Raw genomic sequence first — 22,341 nt, 5'->3', positions numbered from 1 at the left:
CCTTCCAAATTTTCATTTGGGCAGTTAAGCTGGGTTTAGACACAACAAGGACATACTTGTTTCTTGAAATGCCACATAATGGATGTTGGGCTGGAAAAAAGCTCTAAGCTAAAGGGGGAGGACAGATCTTTTTGCTCACAAAAAGACAATCCTAGGGTGTGTTATTGAGACGAGAGGAGAGGGAGTTTGTGCGATTTGAACCCAAGACCCATCAGATGCAGGCCCTAATGGTGTTCTACACCCATTTGTTGGTGGGAGAACGGCGAGGAGACTCTGTCTTCGGGCTCAAATGCGACCCTTTCCCACCGGCAATGTCTGAACCCTCTCTAACAGAATGCCCGCGTGCTTGGTGGGTGGCTTAATCATGCTTTTTAGAATCTGCCCGCCGCCCATGGATGCACGAAGCCCCAAATTAAGCAAAGCAGATTGAGAGAGAGTGTGTGTGTGTGTGCTGCAGAGATCTGAGCATACAAACACACTGGAGGGTGCATTCAATGGGTCCTCAATGATCTTGGTCCCGATATGTGGATCCAGCTGCCTCACTAGGTTGAGCTTTTTTGCTCCCAGTTTGGGCAGATGATGCGTGCTGTGAAATGCAGCTATCTGCGCATTAGGGCGAAAGCAAAGGCGGGAATAATCCCAGGTGTGGCAGCTTCCAACTTTTCATTTTATCACACATTTCCTGATTTTTTCCATGGGTTTTCTTCATCAACTGCTCAATACTATCAGTATTCAAGGCAGCCTCTATTTAATTTAGGGCTAGGGTTAGGGTTTAAGTATGGTTCTCCTCTCTGTGGTTTGCTAAGAAAAACTGCCCTTACAAGGCGGTTCACTGTTGACGCAAAGTTGGAAACCTCTGATGATACATTATTACAATCTGGAGACTCTAAAGCTATTAGTACAGTCTGTGGAATCCTCACCAGGAACCCTTGGTGTTCAGAAACAGAAGGGGCATTGATGAATCACCTATCATCCATCAATGTCCACATTGTGGTGAAAGTCATCAAAAGTGTACCAGTGGGAGTGGCCGTACGGTTTTTCCAGTGGCTCAGAAGCCAGGGCTTTCAGCATGATTTCAGTACGTATCATGCAGTCATCGATGCCCTGGGTGAAGCTCGGTGCTTTGACAAAATGAGACAGTTTGTAGCAGAGATGCGGGAATCTGGTTGTACCGTGCGTGCATTATTGTACAGGGATGTGATATACTGGTGTGCATGTGCTTGCGACTTTGCAGGGGTAATGTCTTACTGGGAGGATGTGAAGAAAGATCAAATCAAACCTTCAGCATCACTATGGACTGCCTTAATCGATGTTCATGCTAAAGCCAAGAAGTATGATGTGGCTGTTACACTTTATTCTGATATGGTAGAAGCTGGGCTTACCCCTAACCCGAGGACTCTCTCTATTTTCATTGATCACCTTGTAGATCAAGGCAAGTTAGGTGCAGCAGATATGATAGTTGGCAAGATGCAAGAACTTGATATGTTTCCAAGTATGTCATCGTATGCTCGCCTTATGGCAGCACATGCGAAGGTTGGCAATGCGGTGGTGTTGAAGAGGATGGGAAAACACATGCGGTATGCTTGTAACAGGCCTGGACAGGTGTTTTGTAATGCTGTCAAAGCAATGTATCAGGGGGGGATGGGAAAGGAAGCTCTGCTTTTTGGGAGAGAAGTATGGCCCGAGCTTTCATCACAAGAGATAGTGGAAAAAATTGGCACTTCTTTCCAGCCCAAAGGAGAGGCTGAGGTATCCAGTACAGAGAACCTTGCAGATGATGACCTTGGTTCTAGAGTAGGAGAAACAGATACATATATTGAAACAAGGCAGAGTCTTAGCCATATACACATGGAAAAGATCCTCAAAAGCTGGAATTTGTCAACTATGTCCTTGCTCAAACTAGCAAAGATCAAGTGGAGCAACGAGTTGATCTATGAACTGTTGTCAAGGCGCATCCAAAAAGCACATATAGCATGGAATCTTTTTTGCTGGCTAAAATCAGAAGCAGGAGTTCGGCATGATGTTTTTAACCAGATAACCATGTTGAGAATCCTTTCAAGAAATAACTTATTCTCCTCTCTCGTGTCACTGCTGACTGAGATGCAGCAAGAAGGGGTAAAGCTTTCTATTACCACATTCAATTTCATTATCAAAGATTTTGGTCTTGCCAAGAATGCGCAAGCTGCTTCCTGGGTCTTCTATCACATTAAAGAATTTGGCTTGGAGCCTGATCAAGAGAGTTTCACTGCCTTGATGGATGCTTACTCAAGAGCCAAGTGCCATGAAGATGCTCTTTCATTGCTGGAGAGGATGCATCAGTTAGGCTATGTACTAGAAGCTTCATCATGCACTTTGCTCATTGGCACGTTGAGTTTCGCTGGTAAAACAGACAAGGCACATTTAGTTTTTCAAATGTTTCTGGATTCTGGTGGCAATCCAAACGTCCAGTGTTACACAGCCCTCATTAAAGCTTACTGCCATTCAGGTAATGCTGAGTTGGCTTTGCAAACGTTCACAAACATGACACAGGTTGGAATTGCTCCACTTCCTGACACATTGTGGACCATGGCATGGGTTTATCTTCAGATCGGCAACTTAGAAAAGTTTCAGGAATGCATGGGGCTACCGCAAGAAACATTGTCACAGCAACAAAAAATGCTAATCCGTCACAAAAATTCTTTGATGGCTGTTAAAACTATACTTGTCAAAAGTTTCATTCAAGAAAGAGTAATTTCTGTGTGTGAATCTGACTTCTGAAGAGTTGAAGTTAAGAAATCGTGTCACTCTCTTTAACCATTTCCTCTAGTTCATCTGAATCTGAGAGAGAGAGAGAGAGAGAAAGAGAGAGAGAGAGAGAGAAGAAGAAGAAGAAGAAGAAGAAGAAGAAGATATATATTAACGGCTTGCAAAACACCCAAAGGGTCTTTGAGACAAAAGGTGTACAATGTGTCCATGGAATCTCATCATGAGAGAGAGAGAGAGAGAGAGAGAGAGAGAGAGATTATCATCTTCAACAAATCTAGAGGGTCTATGAGACCAAAAAGGTAGTACAATGTATCCATGATTAGTAAAGAAAAACTGTATGAAACTAGCTACATAAACTAAAGTACCCATGTGATGCTACATGCAATGTGGTGAGAGAGAGAGAGAGAGAGAGAGAGAGAGAGAGAGAGAGTTTTATTAATATAAGTAGGCTAGAATGGCCTATGAGACCAAGAATGTACAATGTGTTTACGACCTATGATAGGAGATGCATAGAGCATCTCTTAAAGCCATAACAACAAAGAATACAACTTGGGTAGGTCAATGCAATAAAGCATATGCACGACTAGTCAAGTGGGTAGGTCAATATAATAATGCATATGCAGGACTAGTCAATAAAAGCACTAGTGGGCTCTAGCCATGTGTGCCTCTGTGAGGGCTACAATCTCACTCTGTCATGGCAATGAGCTACAAAGGTAACTAAGAACTTCACCTTTCAAGGGATGAGACGGTCAGCCATTTGGCCCCTTGTAAGTTTGCTCTCGAGTCTCTATCTCATGCAATAGAAGTGCCACACATCTCTCGTCTGCGTACTCCATGGCCCAGCGTGAATGATCAAACCCCTCTTTGAATTAACATTGGAAGTGGCCTTTGATTTTGTAGTATATTGGATATTTAAAGGCTTTGAGAGAGAAAAAGAAAGAAAGTTGTATTAAACGTCTTCAAATGACCCAGTGGGTCTATGAGATCAAAAGTGATACAATAGTGTCCATGTAATCTCATCATGGTACAAAAGAAGACAAAGACTAGAGCTATGAGCTGGGAATGTTAAATCCGAGCCATATGATACAAAGTGGGACCATCATCATCATACAACCTATGGAGCTAACCCCCCGGTAGGAGGAGGGGGCCATTAAGGATACCAAGCATGGGGTTTGCGTGTTGAAGGTTCTGAAGATCCATCGGGCGTGGGAAGGTGGCTCTGCGCCTCTTTAGGGTCTCCGCGAGTTGGGGCTGATGTTTATGTTGCAGGCGAGGTTCAGGGAGTTTGGGACGTCGGGCTTGTTGTAGTGCCGTGGCCCGGTCTAGAGTCACACTAGAGTGGGGTCTGGTGGGGGGTCAGGCACTCCAGAATGCGTGGTTTGATAAGGCTTTGCGTATGTCATCCATGGCTAGTGTGGCGTCGTCTCGTGGTCGGAAGAACCGAGTGATGGTCGCCTCTTGACTCCCTAATCAGTTAGTCTCTGTGGCGATGAAGCTCTAGTAGGAAGAGACCTAAGCATTGATGATCATGGTAATCCATGATCTTGGATAACCCCTCTCTGAAGAGTCAGTGGAACCTCCCTTGAATCTCATAATATACGGTGCACCTACGTATGAAGGGCTCCTTTGACTCGACCCCCCTTTGGCCATAGTTACAGGGAATGGGCATTTTTAGGCTTGGGAATGTTGGGGATGGCAGCATCTTCCCGTTCCCATTCCCGTCCCATGTCACTCTATAGTCACAAGGAATGGCCATTCTCAATCTTTTCCGTCCCCGTTCCCCGTCCCCATTTCGTGTCCCATGTGACTATGCCTTTGGCACATAGTGAGTATCCTCTCCTCACAAGGTATCTGCATGGCTCTCCTTGTCTCTATCCTCGGGCGGTGTGATGACACCCACAACAGGCCTACTACAATCCTCATGGTATGTGACATGTATATGTCAAGTTATTTGGCCCTCAGTATGAAACCATCGTGTGTAAGCCTCATGAAAGTATTGCCATGTGTGTGAGAGTGGCTCATGTGTGGTGATCCAGGTGTCATGTATGTATAGTCCCAATAAATCATATCTGATCACCCGGTTCTTGTAGTCCTGAGAGAGCCTGATGAATGGGGAGTTCGGGTCATACTGGAGTGGGGGGAGGCGATCATTATGAGTCCTTGCCTTGTGAACCGGGTGCCTTGTCAATTTGCCACACCCCTCCTCTCACAAGGGGCCAGATAGCTCAAATCTGCAACAGACATAAAGCAGTAGAAAGAGAGAGAGATGAACAGATGCGGAGCTTACCAAAATCAGCCCGTGGATCGGCACTGGAGGAAGTAACAGTACCAATCTATACTTGCAGGCACTTGTTTCCACAACCCTGCTTCACACGTGTGTAAGTACTTGTTTGTGCCCTCCTCCTTGTATCCACCTCAGGCTGTACCTGTCTGTACAGTCCTGAAAAACAGCACTATACCAGTCTGTACTGCCTCGGAACACGTGCCAAAAGTTGTCCTTGCATATGCCGCCTGCTGCAGCCAGTATCTGTATAGGACTGTACCTGCGCAGCCAGCCTGTTCCAGATCTGTCCAGCGCCGCCAACAGCTGTACTGTCTAGCGCAGCTGTACCTGAACTGTCCGTACACTGTACGGCAGTCGTACAGTGCTGTACGGCTTGTACCAGGACCAGCAGCCACCTGTGATAGTCGCCTGCAACAGCAGATGTACCCGCAGCAAACTGTGCGCAGCTTGTTCCAGAAGAGAATACCTGCTTGCAGCCTGTTCGTACAGGGCTGTACGGCTGGTTTGCACAGAGAACACAGCAGCCAGAAAACCTGCAGCACCCGACTTGCTCTTCTCTAGCTTTTCCACGCTTCCCCCACAAGAGCACGTATGCTCCACGTTTCTTTTTCCCCAAAAAGAAGAGAGAGAGAGAGGAGAGAGAAGCACACACTCCAAAAGTGGAGTTGCCCCCTCTCCATAATAATCCTAGGGCCCCAACTGTAATAAATATTAAAGTTCCCTAGGGGCCACTAAGGCCTAGAGGCAACCTTCAATAAAACATTAAAATTTTAATGTTCTAGTTTCCCCCTTCACACCTAGGGATGTCCACACATCATTAACTCTGTCCGGGCACCCCCCATGTGAATCATTCAATATTTTGACTCAGCAACCACCATGCCCACACTTGTGCTGTTCCATTTTTACAGGGCCATGACATACCCCCCTCTTGAAAAATGGCAAGCGTCCTCGATTGCATTCTGGTGATACAGCAAAATATCCAAAGTGAAATATACAATATGGCAAGATCAGCGTCCCAATCTCTCTAAGCCATGCACATGTATCAACATTCACTGCAAACCAATGGCGTAGTAATAGTCCAAGTTGTATACCACTGTGAACCAGACACAACCACAACATCCCATGTGACTAGTACACATATATCATAGAAGTCCCATAAACAGATGTACTGTCAGCCATCAGTACCTTCGGGTGAGATAAAAATTGCACCCATGCTCTGCTAAACCTGAATGAGCCACAACAAGAGTCGGCTCTAACTCAAAGGCATCGAGATAAAGCTGCAAAACCTGAGGTGAATCTGTTAAGTCACCTTCCTCCATCCACTTCGCATCCATCGGTGAATAGTTCTTGAACTTCACAAGATAGCGACGGGAAACTTTACCTCGTACCTTCCTTTCTTTATGTGCCAGAATCTGCTCTGGAATCAGAACCTCATCAAGTTCCTCAACTTCCTGCTGAGTCTCATCTGATACATCCTCAGGCACATCCCCACGGAAAGGTCTAAGGAGACTCACGTGAAAAGCATTGTGAATCCTCCAGTGATTTGGTAGCTTCAAGCGATAGGCTTCCTCACCAATCTTTTCCAATACCTGAAAAGGCCCATAATAACGCATGCTCAACTTAGGGAATAAGCGCTCTTTACCCTTCATCTTCTTGAGTCTAGCCTTTTCAAAGTGCAAAAGAACCTAATCACCCAATGCAAACTCTAAATCACGTCTGTGACGGTCTGCGGCTTTCTTTTGCTTCTGCTGAGTTTTCTGGAGTGCCAACTTAACTCTCCGATAAGCTTCATCCATGTTTTCCACATACTGATCAACCTCAAAGATCTTATCCTTTGTATGCAAAATGGGTGGTACCTTCTTCCCTCCTTTCACAATCTCAAAAGGCGCTTTGCCTGTCGAGGTATGTACAGTGTTGTTATATGCAAACTCCACCAAAGGAAGATACTTTTTCCATTGTTGCTTGTGCTCTGACACATAACACTTGAGAAGATCCAACACTGTAGAGTTAGCCTCTTATGACTAACCATCTGTTTGCGGATGAAATGACGATGAAAACTTGAGAGTTGTACCCATGTTGTCAAACAATCCTCTCCAAAACAAACTCGTCATCCATGGATCACGGTCACTAATGATAGACGTAGGCAAGCCATGATACTTGAAGATGCTCGCCATGAACAACTTCACCATATGATCCACTTTGATTGTCTTACGCACGGGAATGAAATGAGCTTGCTTACTGAACCTGCATATGATAGTCCAAATGCCATCATTGCTCGTTTGTGTCCGTGGAAGATCAAATATAAAATCCATGGCAATGCTCTCCCAAGGTCTATCTGGAATAGGTAAAGGCTGTAATAACCCTGGTGTCTTTTGACGGTCAAACTTTACCTTCTGACATACGATGCATTGCCTCACAAAGGCATCGACATCTCTTCTCAAGGTTGGCCAATAAAAGAAAGTCTCCACTGCTTTTACCGTGGCGTCAATACCTCTATGACCTGCATACTGCTCTTCCATTTCATCAAGCTCATGATGATAAGCAAGTGAAACTGCAGAGACCTTTGGCTTGCGTGACAAAGCATCTGCCACTACATTCTTTTTGCCTTCCACATGCACAATCTGGAAGTGAAACATAGACAAAAAGTTTGCCCAACGCATATGCTTCTCTGAAAGCTTAGTCTGCGTGAGGAAATAACGCAAGGTCTGATGATCTGTCTGCACAGTGAAATCAGTCCCAAGCAAATAGTGTTTCCATGTAGAAAGAGCGTGAATTACAGCCAACATCTCTTTCTCATAAACCTGTACATGCTTCTCGGCATCTTGCAATATTCTACTCTCATAAGCTATCACATGTCCCTCTTGCATGAGAACTGCACCAATGCTACTTCCGCATGCATCACACTGGACAACAAAAGCCTTTCGGAGGTCCGGTAACACCAATACTGGATCCGAAGTAAGCTTTTCTTTGAGCTTTTTGAATGCTGTAATTTCCCGATCAGCCCATCTAAACGGAGTTGCCTTCTTTGTCAAAGCATGAAGAGGTGAAGCAATTTCAGCAAAGTAGCGTATGTATTGCCTGTAATAGGAACACAATCCTAGAAAGCTCTGTACATCATGCACGGTCCTCAAATCTGGCCAATTAAGAATTGCTTCCACCTTTGCTGGATCCATACGGACTCCATGCTTAGACACAATATGCCCCAAGAAATGTATCTCTTGCAAAAAGAACTCACTCTTCTTGCCATTAACAACCAGCCTATGGTTCCTGAGTTCTGCAAACACAATGGCCAAATGCCTTCTATGCTCTTCCTCAGTTTGGGAATGCACAATCATATCATCAAAGAATGTGCCCACAAACTCTCTCTGAGGCCTGAAAATCCTGTCCATCATTCTGTTAAATGTGGTAGGCGCATTTGTCAAACCAAAGGGCATAACCAAAAACTCATACAACCCAAACGTGGTTCGGAATGCTGTCTTATGCACATCCTCGGGTCTAATTCGTATCTGATGATACCCACTTTTCAAGTCAATGCGACTAAAGACTGTGGAGCCCTGTAAGCGATCCAAAATATCATCGATCCTCGGTATAGGAATCGATTCTTGATGGTATTCTTATTCAGCGCCCTGTAGTCAATACACATGCGCCAAGAACCATCCTTCTTCTGCACTAAGAGTACAGGTGAGCAAAAGGGTGATGAGCTAGGCAGTATCAACCCTTTATTCAAAAGCTCCTGCACCTGACTCATAATCTCTTCCTGTTGGGCTGCATTAACACGGTACGGCGGTCTATTCGGTGGAGTACTTGTCATGTGCATCACAGATGCCATGGACATTCTCAGGGCTAGATCCAGAAGAGGGCAAACAGATAAAGACTATGAACCAGTAGAACCAGAATGTAGGAGCTTCAGGTGTAGCATCTGAGGTGAGCATGGAGCAGGACAAGTGGGATCATGGAGGGAAGCAGACGGCTGAAGCACATGAACCCAGACAAGGACTGTCAGCTGCAAGAAAAGAGGATGTTGGCTGTCGACTGAAGTCAGCAGAGAGGTTGGGCAGTAGGCGCAGCAAGGACAAGGACCAGCAGTCGGGCAGCGCCAAAAAGGGGCTTGTATGGACTTGGAACTGGCCGACCAGCAGTCGGCCATCATAAAGTGTCCAAAGTCCCATATAAAAAGGGCCCTCATGCTCAAGGTTTATTCATTCAACCCACTAGGGGTATGAGTCATTAGGAGTCCTAGTCTAGGGCAGTTTTTGGTGTGTTATCACCTTTTTATGAAGGCAGCCAAGGGCTGCAAAGATATGTACCTTTTTGTACCATAGTATATACTGAAATTCCAGCACTTCACTCTCTCTCTCTCTCTACTCTCTCTCTACCTGCGTTTTTGCATCAGATGGTGCGTTTTTGCATCAGAAGGTTTTCAAGAGTGTCCCATATGATGGTGTACAGGTCCAAGGTACAGGAAAGTACACGGATTCGAAGCCCACGGCAAGAACACAGATCGGGAAGAACTCCCAGGAGGTTGGTTGGTGGTGTTCCACAGTGCCAGATGGGGATGACAGTGCCGTGAGCCAGATAGGTTCTCAGGCAACGGTCCCAAGGGAGGTTGATATTCCAAGGGTGATGTGAGAGTGCTAGACTCAGTTCCCAGGAAAGAAGACCAAGACTGTGTTCAGAGTCAAGGCAGGAATGGATTGTGGACTAGAGGAAGACCAGATGCATAGATCTTCATCAGAGACAGAGTGGTTTGGAGAACAGACCGGATTTTCAGAGAAAAAGGTTTGCCAGGGATGGAAGATGACAGAGGGACTTCGGGACAGGATTGGGATGATGACAGTCATCCAAGAGCAGGTTGGATTCCCGTCATCAAGTTTAGCAGAGGGGGATGTCATGTGCATCACAGATGCCATGGACATTCTCAGGGCTAGATCCAGAAGAGGGCAAACAGATAAAGACTATGAACCAGTAGAACCAGAATGTAGGAGCTTCAGGTGTAGCATCTGAGGTGAGCATGGAGCAGGACAAGTGGGATCATGGAGGGAAGCAGACGGCTGAAGCACATGAACCCAGACAAGGACTGTCGGCTGCTAGAAAAGAGGATGTTGGCTGTCGACTGAAGTCAGCAGAGAGGTTGGGCAGTAGGCGCAGCAAGGACAAGGACCAGCAGTCGGGCAGCGCCAAAAAGGGGCTTGTATGGACTTGGAACTGGCCGACCAGCAGTCGGCCAGCATAAAGTGTCCAAAGTCCCATATAAAAAGGGCCCTCATGCTCAATGTTTATTCATTCAACCCACTAGGGGTATGAGTCATTAGGAGTCCTAGTCTAGGGCAGTTTTTGGTGTGTTATCACCTTTTTATGAAGGCAGCCAAGGGCTGCAAAGATATGTACCTTTTTGTACCATAGTATATACTGAAATTCCAGCACTTCACTCTCTCTCTCTACTCTCTCTCTACCTGTGTTTTTGCATCAGATGGTGCGTTTTTGCATCAGAAGGTTTTCAAGAGTGTTTAGGGCTGAAAGAAGACTACCCAGAGCTTCCGCACGTTACAGTACTACCAGGAATTAGATCAATGGCATGATCTTCTGGCCTCTCAGGAGGAAGTTCTCCTGGCAATGACTCGGAAAAACAATCTTGAAACCCACATAAGAATCCTTATCTAACATAGACAAATTAGACTTAGACTCATCATCTTGTGCATCCTTTACATAAATCAAGTACGCGGAAAGATGCTTTTTCATTACTGATGAAATTGCCGAAGCGGATACAATAGGAACAGATTCCCCTTTGAGTTTTACATCCAATACATGTTCTTTCCCTCTATGAGTTAGAGTGATTTTCCTATTGTAAGTATCCACCACCGCATGTACTCTGTGGCACCATGGCATCCTCAACAAAACATCACAGCCATCAAGTGGCATGATGAAGAACTCTTCGCTGTCCACATAACCCTGCAAATGAAGCTGGAGCTTCCCAATGATAGGAGTAACGGGTTCTGCATACCCTGGACAAGCCATATTAGCCTCATGTAACGGCCCCATCTCCTCTGCACGAATCCCCAATCGGCCAGCCAAATATGGTGAAATGAAGTTAGCTCTAGCACCTGTGTCAAAGAATATCAAGGCATGCTGATCTTTGACTTTGCCTCATGCCCTGCACAACTCTGTATCTTCACCACCTGGCTGTTCCCCCACAAGATCTGGAACTAACCCCGCAGAAGGCTTTGGTTTCTTTGACTTGGGCTCTCCTTTATTGTCAGAGTCCTTTTGGGACTTTCTCTTGGGACAATTGAATGACATATGTTCCTCTTCCAGTAAAAACATTTTCGAGGATCTCTCAAAGCCTGTCTTTCCTCAGAAGTCCTCTTGGACATTGGCAACTTCTTATACTTCGTCTCTGACCCTTTAGCATCACGAGAAGCATGCCCAGATTTTTCAGCTTTCTTGCTCATGTTCTTACTGCCTTTAAACCCAGATGAACCTCTAGTGAGTAACGCATTAGCTGTCATAGCATTTTCAATCATCTGTGACATGTTCGTTACTCTTGTCTTGATACAATAATCTCGCACCTCTTTGGGCAGCCCACAACAATACTTCTCTACTTGCTCAGACAATGGCACTGCACGGTAAGAAGTCACTGGGAGTAAAGCTTCCCAAAACTTCTTGTTATAGTCCTCCAAATTCTCACACTTTGAAGCATCTAGCTTGTGCCATGCGGTCATAACATCCACCTCAAGAGTCAAATGTAGATGTGAGCCATACAGAAGAGAAGACCTATTTAAACTGTACCCAAGTAGTGGGTGCTATGCCCTGCAAAAGAAGAGTAGACCACCACTGCAAAGCATTGCCCTTGAGAAAAGTGGCAGCTTTCCTCACCTTAGAGGACTCTGTGTAATTCCCACCAGAAAAAGCAGCATCAAACTGCTGTAAAAAGGTGAGTGCTTTAAGTTTATCTTTGGCCCCACTGAATGTATCAAACTTCACTGCAGCTCCCCCTTCCTTGTAATCCTTCGCCTTTCCCATAGGCGTTAGATTATCATATGGAAGTGGCTTTGCAAGATTGCTGCCCCCAACATTCATGCCCATCATTGGGTCAACATTACCCATTCCCACACCAGGCATACCATACATTCTAGCCATGTTTCCAAACATTCCATTATGCATACCTGGCTGCATGCCACCATACATATTGCCTTGCATTCCAAGTTGCATCCCTCCAAACATATTTCCTTGCATACCGGACTGCATACCACCATACATATTCCCCTACATACCAGGCTGAAAATGAGCTCCAAAAGGCCCTGGCATACCCATGCCTCCCTGAGGGTAACCCCCAGTCATGGATTGGAACACCGAGCCACCACCAAAATAACCGAGATGCATATTCTGCTGTGAGGAATAGGTGGCTGCCCAAAGAAGGAACTCTGTGAGTTTGCTCCATAAGCATGCTGCATGTTTGGAAACTGGCCAAAAGATGGATCCTGTGGGATGGCACCACTATGACCTTGAGGAGGATTCTTAGAACGAACCTTCTTCTTCTTCTTCTCGGGCTCTGTACGGGATCTCATAAATTCAGCAAATCCCTCACTTTGTGTGAGTTGCATAAAAGTATCCATAACACCAGCCAAACGATCTTTGAACCGAGCATCATCATCCTCTTTACTAAGTACATCTTCTGATTGTGTTACATCCTCATATTAATATCTGCAGCGTGTTCTCCTGCATGAGTATCCTCAGATACATCTCTCTCAGGAGAAGTCTCTTGCTCTTCTTCTTCATGATAGAAGTACTCATCCTCTGTAGTATCAGACATGTTTGCTGAATTTTTCAGCGATGGCTTTCTTCGAGGCAACCACGAGCTCACCCCCTTCAGAAAGTTTGATGATTGGTCCCGGCAACGGAACCTTGAAACCGGCCTCTGATAGAAACCAGAGTGCGGTGGACTAGCAGTCACCCGTCCACTTGTAGTCTAGATATGAAAACAAAACAGATTGGAGCTAGAGTGCCCAAATCTGAAAACAAAGCGACACTTGTTGGCCCCAAAGCTTGCGCCCCTTGCGGTATTTCTTTATTCAATTTCAAAAGTATGAAAGGCTGAGTACAACAAAATCAGCCAAGAGATTACACCTGTATGTCCAATCTGACAGCCCACAATCTCTCTTAGCACAGAGGATTCACGCACACAGATGTGTGTTTCAAAGTAACACACTGTGCCTCCCTCTGATCAGCCAAGACCACTAAGTAGGGCAGCCATGAGTGAATGGGAGAGAGAATTAGGGTTAGAGTTCATGTGTGGGAGACATACACAGAGAAGCAAGGGAGAGAGAGAGAGTTGTGGGGATAAGTCAACTCATCAAGATGAGAGTGTGTGACTCCCCTATCACACATGTATATTGCACTAGTACACATAGTGCACTTAGTGCATTAAAAGTACTAAGTGTACTATGTACTATAACTTATGGGCTTGTACACACTATAAGGGTGGGCATGTGCCTTTACCCCAACAACCTCCCACTTAAAGGCAAAGTGCCCTTAAATGAAGGAAAAGAAAAAATCAGCATGTACATGATAATATACAAGGCCATATCAAGGCTGAAACTGGCCTCATCCAATGCCCATCAAGTGTCTGCAATGAGCAAACCGCTCCGGAGGCAAACTCTTTGTCAACAGATCAGCCGGGTTGTCATCCGTATGAATCTTAACAAGCTGAATTTGCTTGTTCTCTATCACCTCTCTGATGAAGTGATACTTCACATCCACATGCTTCGTCTTTGGGTTCTTTGCCAACTGGATGGCACTCTGACTGTCACAATGCAACAATGGAATATCCCCTGTATATCCCAAATCAACCACTAACCGAGATAGCCATAATGCCTCCTTGCAAGCCTCTGTGGCTGCAATATACTCGGCCTCTGTAGTAGATAAGGCTGTGCACTTCTGCATCCTGGATATCCATGACACAGCACCTCCTGTGAATGTAAACACATAACCGGTAGTAGACTTCCGGTTATCTGGATGACCGGCATAATCCGAATCCGTGTAACCATGCACTAATGCATCCTGTTTGCCAAAACAAATGCACATATCCTGTGTGCCCTTCAGGTATCTCATGACACCTTTCACTGCTTCCCAATGCTTCTTGCCAAGGTTGGCCATGTATTTAGAAACCACTCCCACTGCAAATGCAATGTCCGGCCTAGTAGCAACCATGGCATACATGAGACTTGCCACAACCTGAAGCATACGGAATCTTGGCCATATCAGCCCTGCTACTATCTGACTGTGGGCTGTCCATAGCACTGAGTTTCACATATGGAGGCAAAGGAGTACTAGTCTTCTTTCCCCCGTCCATATTGAACCTCTGCAAAACTTTGCCAATGTATTCCTTCTGAGACAAATACAACACATGCTGATTTCTGTCCCGAAGTATCCGCATACCCAAAATGTGATTTGCATCACCCAAATCCTTCATATCAAAGGTTTGATGCAGCCTCTTCTTCAAGGCATCCATCTCTTTACGAGATTTTCCAGCAATCAACATATCATCAACATACAAGATGAGGATCAATAGACTGCCATCCAAAGCTTTCTTGGTGTACAAGCAGTGATCTATGTCACTTCTCCTGAATTTCTGGGATTTCATGAATGTATCAAATTTATGATACCATTCTCTTGGTGCCTGTTTGAGCCCATAAAGACTCTTTTTCAGCTTGCATACAAGCTTCTCCTTTCCACTTACTGCATAACCCTCTGGCTGTTACATATATATCTCCTCATGGAGATCACCGTGAAGAAAAGCAGTCTTCACATCCATCTGAATCAAGTGTCATGTGCACAGTGGGTATCTACCGTGTGCTATACGCATGCAAGACTAGTTTCGAGGCTTGGGGAAGCTTGGAACTAGGCAGGCTGATTGACGAGCTGAGTTAGGGAAATACTAACGGGCGGGTACCCAAGTATGGACGGGCGGGCGGCCAAGTGTGGACGCCCGATGACCGGCCAAGAGCCTATAAAAGGGTGGCCAAGGTTAGTTATTGTATTATAGAGAGTCTCGCGAGTTTGTGAGAGCTCTATGGTCTTGGAGCCTGGATCTAGTGCAGACGTGCACCTGCTTTATGCAGCCGAGGCCGACAGCAATCTCGAGGCCCGCGAGGGTAGCTTCGTGGCGGTATGGGACGTCACGAGGAGGAGATTGGTCGGTACGTCAACCTAGTTAGCTCAGCTTGTGGCTCGGTGGGGACAGCCAAGACTGCGGGCTCGCCCACGGCTGTCATGGTTTAGTCCTTTCATGCTTATGTACGGTTTTCAACCAAGATCACCTGCTACAGTAGGATTCTCAGGACTTCAGCATGATGCAGCACGTAATTTTTTGCAAGATATGCAGGAAATGTTACAAGTTGCAAAGGAATCTATTAGAAGTGCTCAAGACCGAGACATGTTTTATTCTAATAGACATCGTTCACCTAGAGAGTTCTTTGAAGGAACGATGGTGTATTTGCGAGTTCCGAAAGATTCCGAGACTTTACGAACATGTAGATCTCCGAAATTATCCCCTAGATACTGTTGAGGAGGACGCTACATGGGAGACATTGACTTCTCTTCAGAGAGATTACCCTGGCTTTTTAGTGAGCTCAGGAGTGAGCTCTTAGAGGAAGGGGAGTATGTCATGTGCACAGTGGGTATCTACCGTGTGCTATACGCATGCAAGACTAGTTTCGAGGCTTGGGGAAGCTTGGAACTAGGCAGGCTGATTGACGAGCTGAGTTAGGGAAATACTAACGGGCGGGCACCCAAGTATGGACGGGCGGGCGGCCAAGTGTGGACGCCCGATGATGACCGGCCAAGAGCCTATAAAAGGGTGGCCAAGGTTAGTTATTGTATTATAGAGAGTCTCGCGAGTTTGTGAGAGCTCTATGGTCTTGGAGCCTGGATCTAGTGCAGACGTGCACCTGCTTTATGCAGCCGAGGCCGACAGCAATCTCGAGGCCCGCGAGGGTAGCTTCGTGGCGGTATGGGACGTCACGAGGAGGAGATTGGTCGGTACGTCAACCTAGTTAGCTCAGCTCGTGGCTCGGTGGGGACAGCCAAGACTGTGGGCTCGCCCACGGCTGTCATGGTTGGGAGGTGAGTCAGGCCTGCACCCCCTTTGTTGTTTGTTGTTCGTTTGTTTGCAGGATTCGAGTTTCGAACCAAGATCGATCACGAGGGAAGATCCGTGGGGATTTGACATCAAGTCCAGATCATCATGTGCAACCAAAGCTAACACAGCTCTAAGTGTGGTCATTTTGACCACTGGAGAGAAGATCTCATCAAAGTCCACACCATATTCCTGCTTGAAGCCCTTAGCCACTAACCTGGCTTTGTATCTTGGCTTTGCATCTGGTGCAATTGAGCCTGTAAACCCACTTGCATGGCAAAACCTTCTTGCCTGCAGGCAAATGCACCAACTTCCATGTTCCATTTTTGTGCAGAGAATCCATCTCTGACTTCATGGCACGCTCCCAAAGAGCTTTGTCTGCCCTCTGTAAAGCCTCCTCATAACATGAGGGCTCCCCACAGTCAGTGAGCATCAAGTAGTCAACCCCTGGAACAAACCTGTCAGGGGCTCTGGAGGGTCTAGTGGACCTCCGTACCCAATGACCATCATTTGCAGGTTGCTGTCCAGCCTGCATATCACCCATTGGTGGCTCCTGTTCCATGCCATAAGGCTGAAAAATCATGCACGGTATCTCCTCTAACTGTGGTATATCCATAGGGATATCTTCTGCCATCTCTGGCTGTCCATTTGGACCATTTTCAGCACCATTTAAGGGCTGGTTTTGCTGCTGTAATGGCTGATTTACAGCCCTTGGTTGTTGTCCATGATGTCCATCATCATCAAAGATGACTCTGCCAGGCTCCTCCTGTTGCCTTGCAGGCTCCTTATACATGCATGTTTCATAAAAAATGACATCATTGCTGCGTATAATCTTTCTATTCACGGGATCCCAAAGTCTATACCCCATTTCACCTTTGCCACCATATCCTAGGAATATGCATTTGTGAGACTTAGGATCAAGTTTGGTGCGCATTTCCCTGCGTATGTGCACGTACGCAACGCAACCAAACACTCTCAAGTGCTTGTATGATGGAGGCTTCCCTGTCCATACTTCCTCTGGCACTTTCCCACCAAGCCTCGTGTTAGGTGACCTGTTTATAAGGTGAACGGCTGTCATAACAGCTTCAGCCCAAAAACCATGAGGTAACGCAGCATGTGACAACATAGAACGGACCTTCTCCTGAATGGTCCTGTTCATCCTCTCTGCTGTCCCGTTTTGTGGAGGATCATAAGGATTAGAGAGCTCCCTCTTGATGCCTTTAGCATCACAAAAGTCCTGAAACTGTTTGGACATATACTCTCCACCATTGTCGGAACGCAAAGCCTTCAGTGTTTTGCCAGTTTGATTCTCCACATGAGCAACAAACTTCTGAAACACTGAGAATGTATCACTCTTCAAACGAAGAGGATAAACCCACACCTTGCGTGTGGCATCATCAATAAAAGACAAAGTATTTTGCCCCTCCCAAAGAAAGCTGAGGCATCTCACATACATCTGTATGCACAAGCTCTAACTGAGCATCTTTCTGTCCAAGAGCTTTCTTGTGGGGGCACTGTAGTTGCCTACCATATATACAATGCTCACAAAACTGAAAACTTGAAAACTTTAGAGAAGGCAAGTAACCCAAACGAGACAATTGCTCCATTCCTTTGACACTCATGTGTCCCAACCGGCTATGCCACATAGAGATTTCCGGCAGCTCGGTTGCATTTACATTAGCATGGTGACAAACACCTGCATGCATAAAGTAAAGAGTGTCCACCTTAGAGCCTCTGGCAACAACCAGTGAGCCCTTACTAATCTTCCACTTTCCACGACCAAATGTGGTAACATAATCAGCATCATCAAGCTGTCCAGTAGAAAGCAGATTCTTCTTGATCTCAGGCACATGCCTGACATCATGGAGCATAAGCTGTGAGCCATCTGAAAACACGAGCCTCACATCACCTCTGCCAAGAATCTTGCATGCATGGTTATCACCCAAATAAACTACTCCTTCATTGCCAGCAGTATACCTGACAAACAAGTCTCTGCAACCTGTGACATGAAAGGAGGCACCTGAATCTATGATCCATGAGTGCATACCATGACCACCTGTAAGAAGTGAATGGGCATCAAGTGAAGACGTAAATAGGACCTCATCCTCACTGTCACCTGCATGTGACACATTGATTTCTTCAATTTTGACTCCACTTTTGCCCTTTGGCTTCGCATCTTTGGCTTCATCTTTGTCTTGGTCTTTGCCTTTTCCCTTTTCCTTTTGATCATTTTTCCATTTGTAGCATTGCTTTTTGATGTGTCCCTTCTTGCCACAATAATGGCATTCCAAGTCCTTTTTGGAGCGAGACTTGCTCCTTCCCCGTTCTTGGCTTTTACCCCTTTGCTGGGATCTCCCACGTGCATTCTTTGCATTGGACTTTCCAACAGAGTTGTTTTTCCTGTTCATCTCTTCTTGAAGAAGAGCACCCTCAACATCTGCATATGACAGCATAGCATTCGAATTGCTAGTGGCTGTCCTGAATGTGTCCCAACTCTCTGGCAAAGTGCATAACAGAAAAGTGGCTTTAAACTCATCGTCCATTGCCAACTTTTGATTTATGACTTGGTTGACAATACCATTAAACTCATTTAGATGGGCTGTCATAGACGCCCCTTCCTTCATCTGAAGACCTATGAGTTTCTTCAACCAATACACTTTGCTTGAGGCACTTTGCTGGGCATACAAGTCCTGCAATCTCTGCCACATTCCCCAAGCTGTCTTCTCTTCACGAATGCTGAAAAGTAAAGAGTCTGACACAGACAACATGATAGTAGATCTTGCCAGCTCATCCAAATCTTCCCACTCTTCAGCAGTAAGAGAAGTGGGCATTACACCCCTTTCTTTGATAGGCTTGTGCTGCTTCTTCTGGAACAACACATTATAGCACTGGGTTTGCCAAATATCATAGTTATGTGAGCCTTCAAGCTTCTTGATGTGAAGCAATGAAGAGCTCTCACCTGTGGTTGCCATAGCAATGTGCAACCTGTCAATGCCTGACTCCCTGCAAAATGTGCAAACACTGCACCAAAAGCACACAAAGTGCTCACAGTTGTTCTCCCAAGCTTTATCTCCCACTGCGGAAGCAAGAATGCAACTTTTCTCCCACTGTATGTGATGAAATCACCAAAATCTGGTTGCTGCAGATTTAGGACAGCACCTTAAATGTGCTCTGTTGCCCTTCCAAAGTACTGCACAGCAGTACTAAGTGCTCACCAATGATGTACCAAACCTGTACCGGCAAGTACAGCAACTGAAATTGAACCTTTTGCTCACTCAAATCAATGTGCAGCCATGCCAAAACTTGTACAAAGCTGTACCAAATCTATACCAGCAGGTACAGTAGCAATAAATGCTCTCCTAGCTGTCCAAATGAGTGAAAATCAGACTTTTACAGTCCCGAACACTGCATAAAACAGTCCCGAACAGAAATTGGGCAAAAGCCCCTTGACTGCAAGCTGATTTCTGAGGATTCAAGGCATAAATGTCTTGCCTGCTGCTTTGCCAAGCTTAACAAACATAAAATCTTGAAAAGCCCCTTGATTTAAGATCAATTGCTGATCATACATGGTACATTGACACACATGAAGGCATCCAGAGTCTTCGCGATGCTTCCCCCTGGCCACATATACATCCAATACATGAAAGCCCCTTGATTTACAGGCACATTGAGTGCTTGTAAGGCATCAACACATTGCCCAAAGCATCAAATGCGATTGCCTGCATGCAAATCAACCCAATCGGCACAAAAGCCCCTTGATTTGCACTGCAATTTGCTGCAATTTTTTGCCCGAATGTGCGATTTCTCACATCATACAGCATGTATGAATGCTTAATTGCACAATTACATCAAAAGGCCCAAATTTCGACATCCAATTTCCTGCAAATTGATCCTGATTGTGACCAATGTCACCCAATTTTGCCAATTTTGCTCAAAAATTGAGCAATTCGGCACCTGTACCTGCTCAATTGATGATTGTACTTGCTCAATTGCAAATCCCAAAAAAAATTTGAAGCAGAATACCTTGTAATTTCTGATTTTTTATTTTTGTTGCAGGAAAAAGGGGTTGATGAATTTGGTGCTGCTGCTGCTGAGAGAGCTTATGGCTGCTCGTGCTATCTGCAGTGAAGAAATGCAGCTCTGTTGTTTGGGATTAAAGGCTACCTTGCTGGTGTGTTTGCAGATCTAGCTATGGAGGGCAAAGCTTTGAAATTTTCCCCAGCAGCAGGCACATCAGCAAGAAGCGCCCCTTTCTGCATCAGCAATAGCACACATGCAGCACCCTTCTCATATCAATGGAAGGAGATGAGCTCCTGCAGGAAGGCGCAATAGAGCTTCTCGTCGCGCAGACGGGGTGTTGCTGGTGTTGTCAATGGGCGGCGAAGGGCAGAGCACGCTGGTTGGTAACCAGCCTTCGCTCCGTCTGGTCCAGTGGCTTACGGCACGCTGGTGGGTAACCAGCCTTCGCTCCGTCGGGTCCAGTGGCTTACGGCACGCGTTGTGTGTTCGCCCGACTACGCTCACTCACGCCCAGTTGCCGCTGCCTTCGCCCAACGCTCACGTGTTTTCGCTACACGTTCAGAGAACGTGCGTGCTCTTGGGTGTCCCGCTACCACACGTACGGCCTGTACCAGGACCAGCAGCCACCTGCGATAGTCGCCTGTTGCTACAGCCGCCTGCAACAGCAGATGTACCCGCAGCAAATTGTGCGCAGCTTGTTCCAGAAGAGAATACTTGCTGCAGCCTGTCCGTACAGGGCTGTACGGCTGGTTTGCACAAAGAACACAGCAGCCAGAAAACCTGCAGCAGCCGACTTGCTCTTCTCTAGCTTTTCCACGCTTCCCCCACAAGAGCACGTATGCTCCACGTTTCTTTTTTCCCAAAAAGAAGAGAGAGAGAGAGGAGAGAGAAGCACACACTCCAAAAGTGGAGTTGCCCCCTCTCCATAATAATCCTAGGGCCCCAACTTTAATAAATATTAAAGTTCCCTAGGGGCCACTAAGGCCTAGCGGCAACCTTCAATAAAACATTCAAATTTTAATGTTCTAGTTCCCCCCTTCACACCTAGGGATGTCCACACATCATTAACTCTGTCCGGGCACCCCCCATGTGAATCATTCAATATTTTGACTCAGCAACCACCATGCCCACACTTGTGCTGTTCCATTTTCACAGGGCCATGACAGTAGAAGCGTTGGGCAGCAGGTCGTAGGTGACGACCAAGCGCACCTGTTGCAGGTCTTCGTTGCCAGCAAGCAGAAACAGTGAGAGCACGGATGGAGAAGGTGCAAGTAGGTGTTGGGACAGTTGCTGCTGCAGAAGAGTGCACAGGAGCTGTGCAGAATGACGAGCTGCTCAGGGGCAGCAGTGAACAATGGTGCCTGTCATTAGCAGCAGTAGTGGGTACACTATGGCGACTGGCTGAACAGCGCAAGCAGACCTACGTGGAGCAAACAGTGGTGCTGACAATGACGGGCAGTAGAGAAAAAAAATCAGCATAAACCCTAACTGTTTAGAAAACCCTAAATAGGCTGGCATCCTGCTCTGATACCATTTGTTGTTCTCAGTTTCCGAGGTGCAACACTAAGGTGGTTGATGGAGAGCCATGCTGTGCATGTGTGATGATACAGAGAGAGATGTGTTGCATGACTCAATGATATTCTATTGAAGTGATTGTAGCTTACACCAAGTACATGCTTTATCTTCTAAGCTTCTGGAGAGTATTTCCAAGGTCTTTCATTTCCCTTTCTTGAACTTTGCTCTAGTTTTTCATGATGTAAAAAAAAAGGTTTTTTAAGGCTATGAAATTTTTTATGACTTGAAATACCCTTACTTTTGGATAAGGTTTTCTATCTAGTTAACTTCCTATTCTTGGCCATGTTAATCCCTACAATCATGATGTGATTTGAGGATGATTTTCTCTGCGTGAAAAACCAATCAACAAATAGATTTCATCTTTTTTAGTGTATTTGATGATTTTGTCGGCGTGAAAAACCAATCAACAAATAGATTCCATCTTTGTTAGTGTATTTGATCTTTTGGTGCCATCCTATTTCTAATGAAAAGAAAAGCGCGCGGAAATGAGAGAGAGCTGGAAATTGACAAATAGATTTCATCTTTTTTAGTGTATTTGATGATTTTGTCGGCGTGAAAAACCAATCAAAAAATAGATCCATCT

At 45.8% G+C, this 22,341-nt stretch overlaps 1 protein-coding gene across 1 annotated transcript; it reads left to right on the top strand.

Moving 5' to 3' along the window:
- Nucleotides 1-579: 579 nt before the first annotated feature.
- LOC147621237 (pentatricopeptide repeat-containing protein At5g66631-like) lies at nt 580-2,757 on the top strand. The gene has a single exon (XM_086824431.1). The coding sequence runs from the start codon at nt 580-582 to the stop codon at nt 2,755-2,757; it is 2,178 nt and encodes a 725-aa protein (XP_086680557.1).
- Nucleotides 2,758-22,341: the final 19,584 nt, after the last annotated feature.

The sequence above is a fragment of the Cibotium barometz genome, chromosome 30 (assembly GCF_041138505.1).
Source record: "Cibotium barometz isolate CiBa-2024 chromosome 30, ASM4113850v1, whole genome shotgun sequence".
In the NCBI taxonomy this organism is placed as follows: domain Eukaryota; kingdom Viridiplantae; phylum Streptophyta; class Polypodiopsida; order Cyatheales; family Cibotiaceae; genus Cibotium; species Cibotium barometz.
Note: the sequence above shows the minus strand (reverse complement) of the source record. Positions and strands in the feature narration are given on the sequence as shown.